The sequence below is a fragment of the Ailuropoda melanoleuca genome, chromosome 12, assembly GCF_002007445.2.
Source record: "Ailuropoda melanoleuca isolate Jingjing chromosome 12, ASM200744v2, whole genome shotgun sequence".
NCBI classification, from domain to species: domain Eukaryota; kingdom Metazoa; phylum Chordata; class Mammalia; order Carnivora; family Ursidae; genus Ailuropoda; species Ailuropoda melanoleuca.
The window spans coordinates 68,329,629-68,350,756 of NC_048229.1; the positions used below are offsets into that span (position 1 = coordinate 68,329,629).

Consider the following 21,128-nt stretch of genomic DNA (forward strand, 5'->3'; position numbering starts at 1 on the left):
TTTTTTAACTTTCTCTTTTGAAATAATTATAGATTCACAGGATGTGGCCAAAAAAAAAATTGTTTTCCCCAATGGTAACGTCTTACATAACTTGTAAGATGTGGTACAACAATCTCAACACTAGGAAATCGTCGTTGGTACAAGCCACAGGGCTTATTCAGATTTCAATTTTATACGTGCTCATTTGTATGTGTGGTTCCATGTGATTTTTTTGTCTGTGTAGGTTTGTGTAACCCCCACCACAATTAAGGTACAGAACTGTTCCACCACCACAAAGATCCCTTGTGCTTGAGGAAATAGAATTAAAAACAATTTTTCCTTCCAACCCAGAAAATCTCTCCACAGCAGGAGAAGAGAAAGAAAACAATTTTATTGTTGAATAAGCATTAAACCAGAATGTGATCCGCATTACAGGCAGTTCACCAAGAGATTGCAAAGACAGAAAGAAAACTCAGCCTTTTATATAACTAAACATACGACCCATTACATACATGTTCTCGAGGTAAACACTAACTAGTCCTTAAGTAAGAACTATAACTAACTATAGTCCGCAAGTAAGAGAACTTGACAGCACCATCCATCACACATCATTCCTCCTGAACTCACATGGTCATCGGGGTGACCATCTGTGTTGGACAATTGGCTTTATCCAGAGGGAAACCTCTCATGTTTGTAGGACAGGGCCCTCTGAAGTCAGGCTCCTAGCCTCTCACAGAAACTGGGAGATGGGATCTCTATCTTACTTGATGATCACACATTGAAGAGAAGGTTCCTGGGGCCTTGAAGAGGACACTCCTAGGTGATAAAGCTGACCAGAGGCTTATGTTTGCTTTAAAAAGATTTACATGCATTTCAGAAACACGGAGAAAGAACTTACAAGTTTTGTAAAGTAATTGTTCTAAGGAAAGGGAGTGGGGAGAAGTCTCGCCCCTTATTTTCGTTAAGGAGAATTCAACCTCTTATTTTTCATTTGTATTTGGCCTTATANATTCAACCTCTTATTTTTCATTTGTATTTGGCCTTATAAGCTACTTCCTCATAGCCGCCCCCAGTCTCTCATCCCTTACTCCTGGCAGCCACTCCAGTTCTCTATCTCTATACTTTTGTTATTTCAAGAATATTATGAATCATACAGTATGTAACCTTTTTCTTTGAGTGTAATACCCTTGAGATCCATCACTATCAATAGTTCTTTCTTTTTCATCGTTGAGCATTATTCCATGGTGTGGATATGCCAGTTTCTTTACCCCACCCACCACCCCCCTGAAAATTTTAATACCGCAAATATACTGTATATCTGTTTATGTACCGCGGCCCTTTGGAAGGCCACAGATCACTGTAATATCTAAAATTTTTTCATTTCCCCCTCCATGAAGCAATTCTTTCCTTCATAGAGGTGATTTGCCCCCATTGAGAATGCATGTTCTAGAAGAATTTTCTCACTTGCTGTCCTCTCTTACTCCAGTTAAGTCCTCAGCTCCAGATGGAAGTAGAGCGACTTATAGTCCAAGACTATGCCATTGAACATCAGAAAACAATTATCCCCGATTCCACAGATGACTTTAGCTATCGGAGTCGTCGCAAACTAGCCAAGTGAGTGTCCTTCTGTGTTGGGCTTGTTTCAGAGGGCAGCCGAGCGAATGTTGTCACCCACCAGAATGTTGTCGCCTAAATTAATGGTTGATCTACTTGCCTCCTGTATCTGCCATCCTCTAGCATCCAGGCAACCAGGAAGGTCTCTGCCTCTGAAAGTCAGAAACCTCTGGCTTTGCCTAATGGAGAGGCTGGGTTTGAGGTTCCTGAGGGCCCATGCTGTTGTGTTTTGAGATAATGACTGAAACAGCAGTGGGGTGGAGAGAGTAGTATCTTATTCCTAGTCTCCTGTCTGGAGGGTGGTTCTTCTCCTCTCCTGAGGACAGAATTATGACAGGAGATAGATGAGAACAGCACAATCGCTCTTTTGGGAAAGTGACTGGTAAAGAGAGCTTGTTAACTGTTTCAGAGTCCAACTGCCAGAATATATCCTGGACTTCGGCTACATCATCCTTGGTGACATCCGAACACACATCATCAAGATCACCAACACCAGTCACTTCCCAGTGTCCTTCCACGCGGAAAAGCGTGTCCTCCGACACAGGTAACCAGGCGAGGGAGACCCTTTCCTCTTGCACTTGTCAGTTCTAACAAGGTGCCCAGCTGTACTGTTCTTCTGGAGTCATATTCGTGCTGCTTCTGGGATCAGCTGAAAGAATTCTTGGGCCATTAACTGAGACTTGGAATGGTTATCCTGTCCCAGAAGGGCTCTACCTACAGCAGCTCGTTTGCCATTTCCCTTTCCCACAAAGAAATTTTGTTTGTCTTGGTCCAGGCTTCAGTACTGAGTTAGATCGAGTAAAGAATCTGCCTTACTGTGAAACGGAAACATTTGAAGTGAAATTTGACCCACAAGGGGCCAGTCTTCCTGTTGGAAACAAAGAGGTCATTTTGCCCATCAAGGTAAGATGCAATGCTGGGCCCAGCTCGTCGTCCCCAACTACGAGCTCTGCTTGCCTTTTACCCCTAGGATGATCCAGTTACCATTTCAGAGCCACGGGTCTTCCCCCAACCCCATGCCACATGGTAACAGGAACTTTATGCCCATTCTAGGTGGTTGGAGGGCCAACAATTCACATCTGTCTCCAAGCCAAGGTGACCATTCCCACTATGACACTGTCTTGTGGAAAAGTCGAGTTCACCACAATTCAGTGTGGACAGTGCCTCGTGGAAACTGTTCAGTTTTCTAATCCTCTCCAAGTCCCTTGTGAATGGTTCATCCACAGCCATAAGCCAGTCAACAAGGTAAATGAGTTGTGGCCCATCGGTCCCCATTTTCCATCTCCATTTAGGCCAGAGTTGTCTTTTATGTCTTCGCTTTTTCATTATTTCCATCTTCTCTCAAGACCTGCTGTGACAACCATTGCCTCCTAAATACAGTCTAGACCCTTAGCCCTGCATTCAAGGACTTACCAGGCCCCGCTCTCTGGTGGATGTCTTACTCCTCTCTGTAGCCCTGGTATCTACACGTTCCCTGACACCTGGGAGGGACTCAGTAAATGGAGGCTGAGTAAGTGGAGGATGGAATAAATCCGTTTTCCATAGTAGATTATCTAATCGTCTAATACCTAATAACCAGCTGGAGAAACACATGCCGAAATACCTAAGACGGAGACTACATACTGAATTAAAGCCAAGGACACGCATCTTTGAGATCCAGCCCACATCTGGGGTCTTGGATCCTGGGGAGAGGTCCAATGTGCAAGTGAAATTCATGCCTAAAGAAGAGGTAAGCTTTAAAGAAATGTGGTTCCATTCAGATGCTCTGGGTCTCTTTGAGCTTTCCTCAAAGGCCATACTTGATGAGGCAGGTGCCAGGGAATTACTGAGTGACCTTGGCCTCACTATTGTGATAAGGACATCAAGTGCTTGTTTCGTGTGGGAGCTGTGTGACCTGGTAGTTAAGAGCACCAGCTCCAGAATCAGATCTATCTAGCACATGGACTTTTATCGGCAGACCTGGGTAAGTGGCCTTCTTCTTCTGTACTTAGAGGCTGCATGGCTTTGAGTAAATTACTTAGCCTCTAAACCTCAGTCTGCTCATCAATAAAATGAAAAATAATATCACATGTCAAAAATCCCCTACTGCAATTCTAAAATCCAATAGGCTCCAGAAACCGGGGGAAAAATTTCGTAAATTTCAGACCCAAATTCATTTGGTAGAAAAACCTCATCTGAATTGACATGACACTACTTAACCTTTATTTATTCTACTTAGTTTGCAGAGTCAAACATTGAAACTGCGGAAATATTCGTGTTTGATTTTAGGGGACCTGCCCCAGCCCCTGCTGAGCATATTATGCAACAGAGGGTCTGTGCACTACATTTACCTTTTTAAAAATCTGAATTTGAAAGCATCTGGCTCTTAGGGTTTCAGCTAAGACAGTATCAACCAGCCATACCTACTTCTTAGGGTTATTTTGAAGATGAAATGAATTAATATGAATAAAATGCATAGCAAACTGCTCTATGTGTAGCGAGTATCTAAATAACTGTTTACTGTTATCATGAGTAGTTGGGATAATAGAAAGTACTTCCTGGTAGATGTACTCCCCGGGCCACACAGATGCTCCTTTTTTGAATGGCATTAGCAAAGAACACAGTAAAAATAAAATCCTACAGCCAGAGAGGATCTCAAGAGGTTAGCTGGAAAGACTTGTGCTCAAAGCCTAAGGCATTAGGGAGATGTCTTTCTCTCCTTTATTCTTTTAAAAGAAAAAAAAATCAATGTGGGTTTTGTAGACTACCTACAGTTAACGCCCATTTTCCTGGTAATGGAAATGCTTTGAAGAAATGCTGAAGAGTCTGCAGTGAGAAAGAAGGAAAGAGAATAACTTCCTATCTGATTCTAAAATAAAACCCCGGTTTCTTTCATGATCAAAATCAACCTTTCTTTGAAAAGAAAAGAGAGTTAATATGTTTGTCTTTCTTAGAGTCTTAAGACTGTTAGATGGTTTATCATCAGGGTTGCCTAGCTTTTTGTTATTTTACTAAATGAAGGACATATCAGTAAATAATTTAAAAAAAAAGATTTATTCAGGTGTTTCCATAAACGTTGAGTTGGAACTGTTTAAGTTAATAAAATGTTTCCACCAACTGGGAGATCAATTTATTGGCTATATACAAGGAATTGATTAGCCTTGCAACCCACACAGTCCACATCTCTATCTCCTTCAGCATTAGCAGCACAGGAGAAATCACTGATCTTGTAATAGATGTTCAAAATACTCTGTTAGAAAACAGGAAATGAATAAAATGTCTTAGAAATAGTTCCATAAAAAGCAATTAAAATACAGAAGCTTGGATCAGAAAGTACTAAGTCCATAACCATATAGAAAACCCTTTTAGCCAATAATTCATTCTCTTACTGTCTCCAACAATATTTTCTGGGTGTGTATGTATGTCCATCCACATTCTATCCATCTGATTTTCCTTCTTTTTTTTTTTAAGATTTTTTTTATTTATTTGACAGAGATAGAGACAGCCAGCAAGAGAGGGAACACAAGCAGGGGGAGTGGGAGAGGAAGAAGCAGGCTCATAGCAGAAGAGCCTGACGTGGGGCTCGATCCCATAATGCCTGGATCATGCCCTGAGCCGAAGGCAGACGCTTAACCGCTGTGCCACCCAGGCGCCCCATCTGATTTTCCTTCTTGAGCTACGATACTTAGGAGCTCTTCAAATCGTGAAGCCAATCATGGTCTCCAAACCCAAGCCATGAGCCTAACTTTATCAGAATGACCTGGACATATGGTTAAAAATGCAGATTTCCGGGGCACCTGGGTGTCTCAGTCGTTAAGCTTCTGCCTTCGGCTCAGGTAATGATCCCAGGGTCCTGGAATCGAGCCCCACATCAGGCTCCCTGCTCAGGGGGAAGCCTGCTTCTCCCTCTCCTACTTCCCCTGCTAGTGTTCCCTCTCTCACTGTGTCTCTCTCTGTCCAATAAATAAATAAAATCTTTAAAAAAAATATGCAGATTTCCCAGCCTTACCCTGTCCATATCAAGTCAGTATCTCTATGGATGGGGCCTGTGAATCCACGTTTTTAATAGGTTCCCCAGTAAAACCAGATTAGGATAGCTGGTATCCCTATCAATTAGTGTTCAGACTGTAATTATATCTGATAAACTGGGGCATTCGCCCCAGCTGACCATCCCTGACCTGCTGCTTAACTATATCTTCAAATAATAGAAATATGTTAATTCACATTCTTCAAGAAACAGACTTGGAGACGAGGATTCAAGTGCAAGCAGATTAATTGGGAAGTGTAGGGAACACTGATGGAGTGGTATAAAGTGGTTAGGGAAAGGAAGGCAGCTAATAAGGTATGCAAGTGAGCCAGCTGCCTTGGAGACTGGAACATAATCCTACTGGGAAACTCTGAGGAAACAGACAAAAATGCACATTTCAGAATTATCCCTTCCCAAGAGTAAGGGACCTGGGGCATTTATGTGGTAGTTCCTGAGTCATTGGTTGAGGATTGCTCCCAGATGTTAATCCCAACACTTCTGCCCTGCCCTGCCCATAGGCAGCAAGGCCCATGAAATAAGAGCTCAGAGGTGCAGATAGGGGCCCATTTGAGCACACTGGAGGGTCTGAAGGATACAAATGTGACATCCAACGGCCTTCTACAAGTGATGAAGCATTTGGTACAGTGGCTGGCATGCTGGATACCCAGTATTAATAAAGTCATATAAATTGTTCTCATGCAATTTTATGTAAAAAGTTTTCTCTCTTAATCTAAGGAGCATCAGTTTTGTCCCCACAGTGGTTTTCAAGTTTACATTGCACAAGACAAAAAACAAAGTTAAGATGCTTGTTTTGTTTTTATGCCTTCCAGAAATTCTACAGCCAAACCCTGGTATTCCAGATTGCCCAGAGTGCCCAGAAGCTTACACTGCTGGCACAGGGGCAAGGTCTAGAGCCACGCTTGGAGTTTAATCCTTCGGTTCTGGAGCTGGGGCCACTGCTGCCTCATGCACCTGGAGATGAGGCTGAGGTGGTGGTGAAGAATCCCTGCAACTATCCCATTGAATTTTACTCCTTAGAATTTGACCAGCAGTATCTCATAGAAGAGAAGGTGAGCAGAGGCCAAAACCAAATTTCATTTTCCTCCCTCTGCTGGGCCCTGCTCTTCCCTCAGTGTGGACAACTTCCTCCCCACCTTTGCCCCTTCTTCCCCTTAAACCCTTCCTTGTCAATTTAAAGTTCACTTTGTAGCCTTTCCTGACCTACTTCCCTTGATCTGAGCAGAATTCATTGCTTCTTTGCGATCTCATTACCCATTTTAAACAGCTAATTGAAAAACTCATACATGCTCATGGTTAAAATTCAAACAGCAAAGAACATATGCAGCAGTCATTATATTTGAAGTGAATTTCTTGTCAACAGCATGTAATTGGGTCTTAAAAAAAAAACACTCTGGCAGTCTCTGTCTTTAATTGATGTATTTAGGTCATTTACATTTAATAAAATTATGTTAGGGTTTAAATCTCCCACTTTTTTTTTCTTTTTGTTCTGGGCTACATATTTTCCAGTTGTCCCTCTATGTAATTTTTTTGACTTTTATTTTTTAGAGCAGTTTTAGGTTCACAGCAAAATTGAGGGGAAGTTACAGAGATTTCCCATATGAACCTGCCCCCCACAAACGCATACCTTCTTCTATTATCAACATCCCCTACTAGTATGGTACATTTGTTACAATTGGTGAACCTACATTGATACATCATAATCACCCCAAATCCACAGTTTACATTAGAGTTCACATTAGAGTTCACTCTAATGTACATTCTGTGGGTTTGGACAAATGTATAATGACATGTATCCACCATTACAATATCATACAGAGTATTTTTACTGCCCTAAAAATCCTCTGTGTTCTCCTATTCATCCCTCCCTCTTCCCAACCTCTGGCAACCATTGATCTTTTTACTATCTGCACAGTTTGGCCTCTTCTAGAATGTCATATAATTGCAGTCATACAGTTACCTTTTCAGATTGGCTTCTTTCATTTAGTAATAAACACTTAAGTTTCCTCCATGGCTTGACAACTCATTTCTTTTTAATACTAAATAATATTCCATTGTCTGGACATAGCAGTTTATTTATCTACTTACCTACTGCAGGACGTCTTGGTTGTTTATAAGTTTTGGCAATTATAAATAAAGCTACCATAAACATCCATGTGCAGATTTTTGTGTGGCCATAAATTGTTATCTCCTTTGGACAAGTACAAACCAGTACAATTGCTGGATCATGTGGTAAGAGTATGTTTAGTTTTATAAGAAACTGCCAGACTATCTTCCAAAGTGGTTGACCATTTTGCATTCCCACCTGCAATGAGTGAAATTTCCTGTTGCTCCTCATTCTCATCAGTATTAGAAGTTGTCAATGTTTGGAAGTAGGAAGTTGGGCCATTCTAATAGGTATGTAGTCATATCTTGTTTTGATTGGCATTTCCCTGATGACTTGTGATGTGGAGCATCTGTTCATATGCTTATTTGTCATGTGTACATCTTCTTTGGTGAGGTGTCTGTTAAGGTCCTTGGCCCATTTCTTAATCGGGTAGTTTGTTTTCTCATTGTTGAGTTTTAAGACTTCTTTACATATTTTGAATAACAGAAGTTTATCAGATGTATCTTTTGCAAATATTTTCTCCCATTCTGTAACTTGTCTTTTCATTCTCTTGACATGGTCTTTTGCAGAGTAGAGGTTTTTAATTTTAATGACATCCAGCTCACCAATTATTATTTTCATGGACTGTGCCTCTGGTGTGTATCTAAAAAGTCATCAACACACCCAGGGTCATCTGGATTTTCTCTTATGGCACCTTCTAGGAGTTTTATAGCTGTATGTTTTTCATTTAGGCCTATGATCCATTTTAAGCTTTGTGAAAGGTGTCAGATCCATCTAGGTTTCTTGCATCTGGATGTCCAGGTCTGCAATTGTTTCTTGGAAAAACTATCTTTGCTCACAAATGTTTGCATTTGCTGCTTTGTCAAATGTCAGTTGACTATATTCATTTGGATCTATTTGTGGGATCTCTGTTCTGTTCCACTGATATATCCGAGCCTGTTTTTACTATCTCTACCCTGCTCTGCCACCTTGAGGCTGAGCTGTATAAACTACCCCTTTACCTAATACCCTTAGTATTCAACTTTTTATTTTTATTTTTTAATTAAATTTATTTATTTTATAATAATTTTTTATTATGTTATGTCACCATACAGTTTATCCTTAGTTTTTTACGTAATCAAGTTTTTAGAGACTGCCTTTTAGTTCCCTACTGTGAGCAATTATGAAATTAGCTACTAGTCTCTTTTTCTCTCTCCTTACCACCCTCTAATTTAAAGGGATATTCTTTTCAATTAATGCTTACTGCGTAATCATCTCAGGTGCACTCCCTTCATGTTTTGCTTCTTGTATTGTGTCTGTCATGTCAGAGCTTACAACATGAGGATGTCAGAACCTAATTTCTGTCCCTTAGTTTTGGTTCTGTATTTACATGTATTCAATGTTCAACACTAGTCCTTGTGAAGAAGCTTCTCCAGTCACCACTGTGTGGTCAGTAGTAGATTCCTCAGGAAGGAGTCATGAGAACACTATTCCCTGAGTACACACATGTTGGTAACTGTCTGTGGCTTTTATGCTTGAAGTTAGGTTTGCTTGGATACAAGACATTTCACTCACATTTGCACTTGAATATCTTAAATGCATTGCTCCATCGTTTTCTCTTATGCTGTCCATGAAGTCTGATGCTTAGTTTTTTTATTGTATATTAATTAGTTATCTATGGCTTCAAAACAGATTGCTCCCAAGCTTAGCAACTTAAAACAATAAACACTTGTTATCTCATGTCGTCTGTGGGTCAGGAATTTAGGAATGGCTTAGCCAAGGTGGTTCTATTTCCTCCAGACCCTCCCCCAACTCAGGCTTTGAGACTTCTGTCTTCTTTATATCTAGTGTTTATGCTCTGCCCAATTTAGATTCTGCCTCTAGAAGTTTTTCGCAGAATGGGAATTCATCCCCCTGGAAGGGAGTCTTTTCATTAGGTATTCATGAAATGCTCAATGGCTTAAGTTGGCACCGCATCCTCTGCTGTGGACCAGGTTCAATGGAAAGCAGAATCTAAGACTCTGAGATGGGCATGCAAGTTTCACAGGGAACACTCTCAGGAGAAACACCAGGAAAGAATAAGGCAAGTAGACCTAGGCAGAGAGATGAGCTGTGATGGGATTATAGTGGAGCCCTCAGCGGACCCCACAGAAAGCTGGGCTGGCTCTTCAGAATTGTCCCAGTTGAAGCAATTTGGCCAGGCCTTTGTGTGTCTGCGTTACTAAGTCTTTGGAATATTCCTTCCTTTCCCCACTGTCCTGTCATGCCAGCTGTGTCCTGTATCAATGGTCCGTAAACGAATGGGTCTATTCTAAGCTCTCATTTTCAAATCATCTCACGGGTCAGTTAGTCTCTCCCAATATCAATCCCATGCTGTCTGTTACTCCAGCTTTAAAAGTCCTAATATCTAGTAGGGCAATCCTCTCTCTTTATTCTTCTTCATTAGTGTTCTAACACTCTTTTCTTTAAAATTTTACTTATTTATTTGAGAGAGAGAGCACAAGCAGAGGGAGGGGCAGAGAAAGAGGGAGAAGCAGACTCCCTGCCAAGCAGAGAGCCCAATGTTGGGCTCGATCCTACGACCCTGAGATCATGACCTGAGCTGAAGGCAGAAGCTTAACCAACTGAGCCACCCAGGTGTCCCAACTCTTTTTTTTTAAAACCACTTTTTTACATTCAGGTATAATTAACATACATGGTGTTTCAACTATTCTTAGCTCTTTGTTCTTCCATATAAATTTTAGAATGAGCTTCTTAACAGTGGTTTTTCACACAACTAAAAATAGTGATCCTGGAGAAAGAAAGGTTACTCAACAAAACAGATTTTTCACATAAATTAGGCCGTATAGGAAACAATTGCTTTCTAGAACTTTATTGTACTGTGTCTTATAAATATACATACACACTAGGGTTACCAGATTTAGAAGAAAGAAGAACAAGTTACACAGTTTAATTTGAATTTCAGATAAAAAAACATAGGACATATTTTATATGGACATTTTTATACTGAAAAAATTATTTGTCGTTTATCTGAAATTCAGATTAAACTGCACATCCCGTATTTCATCTGACAACCCTAAAACACATTCCCTCCCTAACCCCCACCCCTCCCCCACACATTCATGCACACACACACTTAATACCATTTTACCAGTTTTTCCCTGGATCCTCTATTTATGAGACAGCCACCTTCCTTGTATAACATTGCTCATCACAGGATTTTTCAAGAGCGTGTCACTCAAAGTGGATAATGGCGTTCGGTACTTTGTCAATGAAAAAAAAAAAAAAAGAAAAACAGTATATGTTATTTGTAAAGCAAGAGGAAAATTCTCTTCCACATGTGAAATGCCCAAGCTCAAATGGGGCAAAAATCAAGATCCTATATCCCCAGGTTCAGGGCCGACCTTACTTTTTAGACCTCTCCAAAGGCCCACGGTAGACACCCCAGCCTCAGGCAGGAGCCAAGGTCTTACAAGGTGGGTCGGCAGACCCTCTGAGGGCTGTCAGGAGGAAGCTTCCAGGTACCCGACAGCAGCTGCCATCCTCCTCTTGCAGATCCTGCGAATGGTGAAGGGCTATGATTCCTACAACACCCTGCTGCTGCCCCCCTGCGTCCCCGGGGAGAAGCTGCCCCAAGAGCTGTACGAGTACTTTACGGAGATGAAGCGGTTAAAAGAGGAGCAGATGAAGGCCAAGTATCTGGAGAGTCTGGTCCAGGAAAATGGTGAGAGCTCAGTGCCGAGAGCCCGGCTTCCGGCCCTGCCCTGGCGCCCTGGATGTATCCCAGCTGGGAGGCCAGCCGGTTCCTGAGCACCTGCCAGGTGCCAGTCACATGCTAGGCACCTCACATACTTTGTTTCTAACCCTTAATCTCCGCTGTGTGAATGCGGAGACAGGGATGCATTCTCCTCTCACAAGAGTCTAGTGGGGAGTTAAGCCTTAAAAACAATGGGTGATGGGCATTAAGCAGGGCATTTGAGCACTGGGTGTTGTATGCAACTGATGAATCACTGAATTCTGCCTCTGAAATGAATAATACAGGGTATGTTAATTAAATTGAATTTAAATAAATTTTTTAAAAAACCCATCTGAATGTAGTATAGAAAAATACTTGCTAGATACCAAGCCCTGTGTTGAGGGCTTTATACATATAGATGAGAAACTAAAGCACTGAGAGGCCAGGTCCACAGTTTGAAGGGGTAGAATCAGGATCCAAGCCCAGATCTCTCTGACTCCGGAGTCTGGTGGTAACCACTATGTTCCACAGCTTCTGTGTATGCCCAGGTGTTGCAGTAACACCTCACACAGGCTATAACTTGCTGCCCTAAAAGAGAGAGTAGGGGCTCACACAAGGAAGAGGTTGGCCCTCCATGGTCCTCAAAGCCAAACCCCAATCATAAAGCTGGACTGTGCTCTTATAACTTGCCCCTTCTGGCCCAGTGTCCCTGAGCTACCCCATCATCCACCCATGGGTTCCCTTGGGTGCCCTTGAGCATCACAACTCCTGCTGGATGACTTGTGGCATGATGCACGCTTCTCCTTCCTGCTTACCGTGCCCTCATCCTGTAAATGTGCCCTCCCTGCTGGGACTTGCTCTCTTTTTCTGTGTAACAGTCATCACTTGTGTAATTGTTTTCTTCATACCTGTCTGCCCCCCAAATGAGAAGTCCCCATAAACGCAGTGATCATACATTCCCCACTTGTAAACCCAAAGCGTGGAAAAGCACCTGATACATCATGGTGCCCAATAAATACGTGCTGTGAGAGTGAATGAATGAATTGCATGGAGTCCATTTTCTCCCACTCTTGGGCTTATCTTGCCTCTCAGGGAAACTAGTCAGAGAATGCTACTTTGTCCTAAAAGGAGAAGATGAGAGAAGACTACCTCTCCCCGCCATCTCCTGGTCAGCGTCATTGAGCACCATTAGTGCTCAGATGCTAGAACTGCCATCACAGAGACCACAGACGAGGTGGCTTAACCAATAGTTTATTTTCTCACAATTCAGGAGACCCAATGTCTAAGACCAAGGTGTCAGCAGGGTTTTCTTCTGATCCTCCTTCCTTGGCTTGTAGATGGCCGTCTTCCCCTAGTGTTGATATGGTCTTCCCTCTGGGTGTCCAAATCTCTTCTTAAAGAACACCAGTCATACTGGAGTGTGGATGGAGTAGGACAACCGTATGACCTCATTTTAACTTTATTGCCTCTTTAAAGGCTTTATCTTCAAATATGGTCACATTCTGAGGTACTGGGGAGTTAGGATTTCAACCTACACATTTTAGAGGAACCAATTAAGCCTGTAACAAGCACCCACAATGTATGTTCCAAGAACGGAGCTTAAGTTTGGTAAACAGATCAATGAAACAAGGCCCTGTCTTTGAGAGCCCTGGGGTCAGGAAGGAGGTGGAGGAGAGACACTGAAACTCAAACCTGCTGCCTGATGGCCTGGGGCAGACAGCTGCAGGGGCTGCCAGGTACTGAGGGCATCATGACCTCAGAGAGTGGCCCTGGCACTTTTGTCCCCATCCTTACAACAGTATAGTTATAGGTTCATTTTTTCATTTGGCCCATTAGAAGGTAGTGGAGAACAAGGGCTCAGAGGTCCCGAAGGGGCCAGGGAGGTGCATACTCTACTTTTCCCCAGGGCTTCTCTGAGCCTCTGCTCCCTCTGCTGTCATGTGCAGACTGTCCTCCCTATTTCCTACACCATGGCCAGCGAGGCCAGTCACAGGAGAACTCCAATCTCTCCACTTCAGATGTCAATGCCCTATGACTCCCAGGATCAATGTCTTGGGCCCCTGGGGTAAATGGGGTCATTTCGTGCTATCACAGCCCAGTGCCCCCATTGGAACTGTGGGACAGTAGCAGTGGGGAGGGTGCTGGGCAGACAAAATGGTAGATGTGCTTAGCAATGCCATGGACAAATGTTCATGACAAATTAAGGGGGAAAACAGGCTACAAATTGGAATATACACTATGATCCCAAGTTAAGCTTTGAAAAATGAGAAAGGAACAACCTGAGAAGTTGGAGCTCTCCTGTACTGGTATCATAAAATGCAGCTGCAATTTCTCTGTCACCATTTCTTTGTCTTTCTGTCTCCTTTGCATATGAATTTTATAATTCTTGCTCTTCCAAGTTTTCTAAATTTCCTGGGGCAACTGTATAATTTTTAGTGTTTTTTTTTTAATGTTAAAATGTAGAAACACTCTGGGCAGAGAAACTTCTTAATAGCCAACTGACTGCCATTCTTATTTCTTGGGGTTGGCATGTCCAGGGTGATGGTGAGCAGGTCAATGATTCTCCACTTTGTCTCTCTTTCATTTTCTGTCCCCATCTCCCTTGTCCCCCTCCCAACTCTTCCCCATGTGTGTTTTCGTCCTTGGGTCTCTGGCAGAAGAGGAAGATGGGCACTTGTCAGATCTGGGAACCTCGGCCGGTACAAAGAGGACCTCACTGACCCGAGGGATCTCAGTCACATCCAATATGGAAGAGTGGCACCTTCCTATGGTCGAGTCCAAGACCTACCCAGATGAAGAAGAAGATGAGGAAAGCCTGGAAAAAATAATGTTTCAAAGTAAACAAGCATTTTAATGTTTTGGTACCAGTTCTCTCTATGCAGACGTGGGAAGACTGTCCAGAGCCTTTTCACTTTTCTCCCTGAAAGGCACCCTCAAGCCTTCTAGCACTACTGGGTGTTAATTCTGCAGTATGAATATGCCATCACTTATTCAGTCATTTCCTGTCATGTTGCAGATTCAGCTAGTGTCTAGTATTGTTTTTTCAGGAGGGCAGATTACCCCAAAATAGAATTAACAGTCAGACAGTATCTGTATTTTCAATTCTAGTAGCTGTGGACAAATTATTAGCCAAAAAAGGCACTCCCATATGCCACATGGGGGAGTGCGAACATTTGCAGCAGATGATTTGTCGTTATAAAACAACAGTGTCAAAAAAAGGAAAAGTTGTTCCCCTTTCCATCAGACCATGTGAATTCCGGGTGTGTCCACGTGCACTCACTTGCACACGTATATTTTTACTTTGCAGCTGACAAGTTACAGAGCATTGACAGCCACTCCACAGAAGTTGGAGAAGTAGAGAACAACCCAGTAAACAAGGCAATCGCTCGCTACCTGGGCATTGATATTTCTGCAGAAGACCGCATGGCCAAGAACAGGAAAGGCATCGCCATCATCATCCATGGGACACCCTTGTCTGGTATGCACAGCCCTGAACGGTTGCCCCTTTGGGGTTTAGGTGAAGTTTGCACGTGTAATTTTTGAGACAATAAAAGATTCTTTTGTTTGAACTTTATATACCACAGGACTGTCCCCAAACTATTCAGTTGCCAACGTCAGGGATACAGGATTAGAGAAAGAGCAGGAACCCCTTATTTTTAATTAATGCATCTCTGAATTGTTTGAGCTTATATTCTTTCAGTAATTTAAAAATATTAAAATATTAGAGAAAAATCCAAGACATTAAATCATTTAAAAAGAGAGGGGGAAATATGTGCAAGCCCTTTGAACTGGCAATATTACTTCTATAAATTTATAGAAATAGGAAAATATTTAACAGTGTGGACAAAGATTAACTGCATGAATGCTCACTGCGGCATTGCTTTCCATAATAAAAAATGGGGAGCAATTGAAGCATTCAGTATGGAAGACCGGCTAATTAAGCCTTAGTACATTCATAAAGTAAGTTATTTTGCCACTAAAAACAGTGTTTCATGCACCCATGTTCATAGCAGCATTGCTCGCAATAGCCAAAAGCTAGAAACAGACTAACTGTCCATTGACAGATGAATGGAAAGACAAAATGTGGTCCGATGGGCTATTATTCAGCCTCAAAAAGGAGGGAGATCCTGACACCTCCTGCTACAACATGGATGAACACTGAAGTCATTACACTAAGTGAAGTCATCACCAAAGGACAATGGCTGTATGAGTCCACTTACATGCAGTACTTAGAGTAGTCAGACTCATAGAAAGTATAGGGGTGGTTTCCAGGGGCTGGGGAAAGGGAAGGATGGGAGCTTATTGTGTAATGGGTACAGAGTTTCCATGTGGGAAGGTGAGAAAGTGCCGGAGCTTGATGGTGGTGATGGTCATACCACAATGTGAACCTACTAATGCAGCTCAACTGTGTGCTTCAATACGGTTAAAACGGTAAAGTTTGTGTGCATATCACCACAATTTTTTCAAAGTGCCATAGAAGTGTATTGAATGAACAGAAAGATGTTCACGAGACATCATTTTAAATGAGAAAAAATATCATACCTAGGATTTGCAGTCTGTATTAATTTCCTGTTGCTACTGTAATAGATAGCCCCACACGTAGTAGGTTGGTATAATGCAAATTTACTTTCTTTCTGAAGATCAGAAATCTCACATGTGTCTGTAGGGCTGCATTCCTTCTGGAGGCACATAGCACAGAATCCATTTCCTTTCCTTTTTGTAGATTCTAGAAATGTCACCTGCATTCCTTGGCTTGGGACCCCGTCCTCTGCCTTCAAAACCGGCATCACAGGAGCGCCTGGGTAGCTCAGTCGGTTAAGCATCTCACTCTTGATTTCAGCTCAGGTCAGGATCTCAGGGTCATGAGATCAAGCCCTACGTTGGGCTCCGTGCTCAGCAAGGTGTCTGCTTGAGATTCTCTCCCTCTCCTTCCACTCCTCCCCCTGCTCACTCACATGCTGTCTCTCTCTCTCTTTCTCACTCTCTTGCTCTCAAATAAATAAGTAAATAAATCTTAAAAAAAAAACAAAAACAAAAACTGGCATCATAGCATCTTCCAGTCTCTCCTCCTTTGCTTCATCATCACATCACCTGTCCTCTCCTGTTTGTCTCTTGTAAGGGCCCTTGCAATTACATTGGGCCCACCCAGACAATCGAGGATAACTTCCCATATCAGGATCCTTAACTTAATAGCAACTGCAAAGCAGCTTTACCACATAAAGTAACATAATCATGGATTGCAGGCATTTGGATATGGATGTCTTTGGGAGGGGTCCTTCTTCAGCCTACCACAGAACCTGTTTCTTTTTCCTAAGAAATATAAATAAATTAGTTATATATACATACTTAGCAGCCATATGCTAACTGTAAGATCTCTGGATGAGCAAATTATGGATCTTTTCTTTTTCTTTTCTCTTGTCATTTGAATTTTCTGCTGTCTTTTTAATGAGCAGATATTTTGAAATGGGGGGGGGAAGATCAGCATAAGTTATTCTTTAAACCAAAAAAGTCTTCCTATTAGAATCAGAGAGTGGAGCTACAAAAAATTTTTTTGAAGATTTTATTTATTTATTTATTTATTTATTTATTTATTTATTTATTTGGGGGAGAGAGACAGAGAGAAAGAGAAAGCATCTGAGAGTGGGTGGAAGGGTAGAGGGAGAGGGAGAAGCAGACTCCCCACTGAGCAGGGAGACTGACCTCGATCCCAGGACCTGGAGATCATGACCTGAGCCAAAGGTAGACACTTAACTGACTGAGCCACTCAGGCACCCCGTAGAGCTACAGAATTTTTAAAGATCATCTGATAGAATCACCTTTCAACTGAGGAGAACGTTCAGAGAGGGTGTGTGTTGCCATCACACAGCACACAGGTGGTGGAATGAGAACCAGAATCCACGTGGTTCAGGTTTTCCTACTCTTTTCTGCTGCCACCTCTGGCCACAGGAGAGACTTAGAGGCAAAGCACTTAGATCACTTTACAGGGGTCTCTCTTTTAGAAGCTTCTTCTGTCTGGGACACTGAGCCACTGAGAGCCGGGAAATTCAACCTCCTGACCCTTTTCTTCAGGAAAGTCGGCGACTGCAGTCAGCATGGCCAAATACTACAACGCAGCCTGCTTGAACATTGACTCCATCGTGCTTGAAGCCATCTCTGACGGCAAAAACATCCCGGGGATCCAGGCCCGGGAGCTCTGCATCAGGGCTGCCATAGAACAGTCCATGAAGGAAGGAGAAGAGTCTAGTAAGATCCATTTCCCCTGACTTTCTGTGGTCAAGTGCCTGGCACCCCTCCTGCTAATGCCTATCTTCTCTGTATCCCCCACTGAGCTTTTCTCCCCATGCCCAGTTGACGGCTGACTTACAACATGCTGCCAGTTATAGCCCGAGGAATATCAGCTGGAAGCAGGGATGTGGTTAGTTCTCGTCACTGAGGTATTCCCAGCACCTAGAATGGTGCCTAGCACAGAGTAGACATGGAGTAAAGACTTCCCAAAATGTATCAGGTCAGCGAATGTAGTCAGAGATCACTCAAAGTACGGATAGAATGAGTCCTGCGAGAAGGCCACTGTGGCTCATAGTTCAGAGGTCACTGGGCACTTGGGAGAAAGCCCATTCAACGGAGGGGTTAACCCCAAACCTGTACTTGCTGTTCACTGTGGACAATCCTGCCTGCCCCACACCACACCCACTGGCCACTTGAAATGTGGCCAGTCTAAACTGAAATGTGCTGCTAAGGGTTTTTGTGGGTTGTGTTTTTGTTTTGTTTTGAGGATGTAGTATGAGTAAAAGGCTATAAAATAATGGAGTAACAATTGTATTGTTTACATGTTGAAGCAATCACATTTTGGATATATAGGGTTAAAGAAAATATACCATTGAAATCCATGTGTACTTTTTTAATACAACTACTAGAAAATTTTAAATTACACACATATTACATGTCTGTTGGACAGATGTGGTCCACACTACTGGTTTAGAAATCGGCAGTGAGGGGAAGAGAAGAGGTGAAATGATGGTGTCTTGACAGAAATGAAAGGCGAAACAAAAACTGTTATATATTATATATTATGTATTATTATATATTATATCGGGAAGAGCCGGCTTTTTAAGATATGGCAGAATGATGGTAAGGACAGGGAAAGCAGAGAGGCATAAGGACGGCACAGAAGAGACTGCACAGCCATCAGTGAAGACGGCCACGGCCGGGGCGGGCACAGGACTCAGGGCAACGTGAGTGGGCGGCAGGCGTCAGGGGGCTGGAGGGACTGGGGGTGACGGGGCCTGGATGAACGCAGGACCGGCCTGCAGAAAGTGGGTACCACTGCTCCACTGGTGGCTTCAGGCTCTTTGCCCCCTGCCCCCTCCCCACCTCCAGGGGCACTATGGAGTCCTTGTACCTATAATCAGCTCCTGGGGGAGGGACAGAGAAAGACGCATGAAAAGATAAGCAGAGTAGGCATAGTGACGACTCTCCAGGGAGTTCTGAGGGCCTATTTGCTGAAATGGTCAACAAGGAATAATGAGCTTTACTGAGTCTGCCTGTGCACTGGAAGAACATTGCAGCTGCTTAGCACACAGCCTCATCACCCCGCCCTGGTGCTGGGGTCCCAGGGCAGGGCCATCGTGTACCAGCATTTTCAGAAGTGCTTGCCCTTGGGGCTGGAAGAGAACGTGGGGCTGACTAACATGGGGTCCCCTGGGAAGATGGGCCGCGGAGGAACCTGGACTCCAGGCCCATTGTCATCCTACCTTGGGGCCTGGAGCCTCTTCTCCCAGCCACTCTGGGCAGCTGCAGATGGAGGCGGTTTTGTGTTCCTCGAGAGAATCACACCGGTCATACCAGGTGTCCTGCCATACCCACCATCATCTCCTTAGTATCCTCAGGTGACTTTTAATATAAATCCACTCTCTCTGTGTAGCCCAGGATGCTGCTTCGACCCAAACTGCTGTGGGACAAACACGTCTGAGCAGTGAGACCCTGGGCAAATTGACCTCAGAATCCACCCTGGTGACCCCTGAGTTTAAACCTGCAAAGACGGTGCGTGGGAGCGTGATGATCTCCAAAAGCAAGGCGGAGAGCCACGGCTCTGGCTCTCAGAAGCAGCATCACCAGCACACGCCTGAAACGCCACAGGTACAAATCAGGGCTCCCCAGACGGAGGGTTGGGGCCCTCCTTCCCCCTGCCCTTCCTCCTTAGGGTCCTGCAGCCGGAGCAGCACGACTTCATTGCTCGGGTTCCCTCTCCAGGCTCATGGTGCCGGTCCTGAAAGGAGTGTTCATCCAGCAGGCGTTCGCAGTAACTTTAACGTGAGGCACCGGGTTGAGTGCCAGCCAAGTGAAGATAAATGAGGCAAAAATCCCTGTGCTCAAGCTGCACCAAGAGCCTTTTGAAGGAGATAACCACACATTCAAATATTTGCAATAAAATGAGATTGGTGAAAAAAAGACGTTTGTAAAAAGAATTGGGTTGACAACAGCAGTTTCATATGGCTCAGCCTAATTCTGAAGGAATGCTCAGGATGAAACCATTCATGTAAATTGAGGGGGCTGCTGCGCAGGAGTCTTGGAAAGTCATAAAGAAGTCAGGGAGTTTGAGCCTCGGCCAAGGGACTTTGAGAAACAATCTTGGCAGGATAGCAGGTGCTGTAGCAAGAGACCGGGGATGGCACTGTGAAAGACAGGCGGGTGATGTGTTGTCGGTGGGAAAGTGGAGTCAAGTGAGCGTAGGCTTCCAAGATGTTTAAAAGGAAAGGAAAAAAGACTAGTTGTTAGAGGAGCAAACCTAGGATCAGGAGAGTTCTTTCTTGAAAGGAGGTGGAGGCACAAGCAGTCCCTAAGGAAAGGAGCTCCTGGAGGGGTAGAGCGTGACGGCCCACCCAAGAGGGAACGAGATTCCTGGAGAAAACGGGGAGTGCAGGATGGAGCACAGGCAAAGGAGACAAGGGCCAGCTTCTTCCAGCATCAGTGAAGGTGAAAACAGATCCAGCTGCAACTGAGGGAGGCAGTGGAGAGTGGAGGTTGGAGAAGGTCTTGCTGAGTGGCTCTAGCGCGTGTGCGGGATGCCAAGTCTTTGTAGGAGGCATTGGGGAGGTTGGTGCTGCACAACGTACTTGAGGAGAGTGGCAAAGCACTGATGTGTCCCCTGGAAGGAATAAAACCAGAAATGCGTGGCGGACAAAAGAAAAGATAGTTGGCAATGCTGATGTCCCAGCTGGGACAGGAAGCCATAACTTCACAGTTGTAAGATTTCCCTAAGCGGCAAGTGGCAGCCTTTATTCAGAGGGAGAGCACGAAGTCCTCATTGCAGGGGCAGGAGTGTGCTCAGAGCAAGGGGCAGGGTACGTGAGAGTGGCATCAGTACATGGAAAGCCCAGCCTGCAGAGAGAAGGAATGAAGAGGAGGGCAGCAGAGGGGGAGAAACAGGAAGAGAGGAAGAGTCTGTGGGTCTTGTTACCGTCCAAGAGCATAGTAAGAGGAGTGGGAGAGGTGGGCATTTCGGAGCAGGTCTCTGAGGTAGACGGAGAGGAGGTGAAGGCCCTTCCAGAAGAGGAGGCCCACACGTTGGATAGACCAGGCAGGTTGAAGTTTGGATGGGGCAAGTAAGCAGAGTGGAAACCAAGGTCTTTGAGAGAGAGGAGGTATGCAGATAGGATGGGACCCCTCTCGGGGCTGAATATGTGCCAGAT

General features: G+C 43.8%; 1 protein-coding gene across 1 annotated transcript in view; it reads left to right on the forward strand.

Annotated features, from left to right (window-relative positions):
• HYDIN (HYDIN axonemal central pair apparatus protein) overlaps window positions 1-21,128 on the forward strand; it is a 363,532-nt gene that overhangs the window by 239,609 nt on the left and 102,795 nt on the right. The window contains exons 31-41 of the mRNA XM_034638025.1: window positions 1,466-1,593; window positions 2,003-2,136; window positions 2,366-2,496; window positions 2,647-2,838; window positions 3,173-3,322; window positions 6,430-6,669; window positions 11,259-11,427; window positions 14,097-14,276; window positions 14,747-14,917; window positions 17,509-17,682; window positions 19,361-19,575. Of these exons, the coding sequence (XP_034493916.1) occupies window positions 1,466-1,593; window positions 2,003-2,136; window positions 2,366-2,496; window positions 2,647-2,838; window positions 3,173-3,322; window positions 6,430-6,669; window positions 11,259-11,427; window positions 14,097-14,276; window positions 14,747-14,917; window positions 17,509-17,682; window positions 19,361-19,575 (1,884 nt within the window). The remainder of the gene's footprint in view (window positions 1-1,465; window positions 1,594-2,002; window positions 2,137-2,365; window positions 2,497-2,646; window positions 2,839-3,172; window positions 3,323-6,429; window positions 6,670-11,258; window positions 11,428-14,096; window positions 14,277-14,746; window positions 14,918-17,508; window positions 17,683-19,360; window positions 19,576-21,128) is intronic.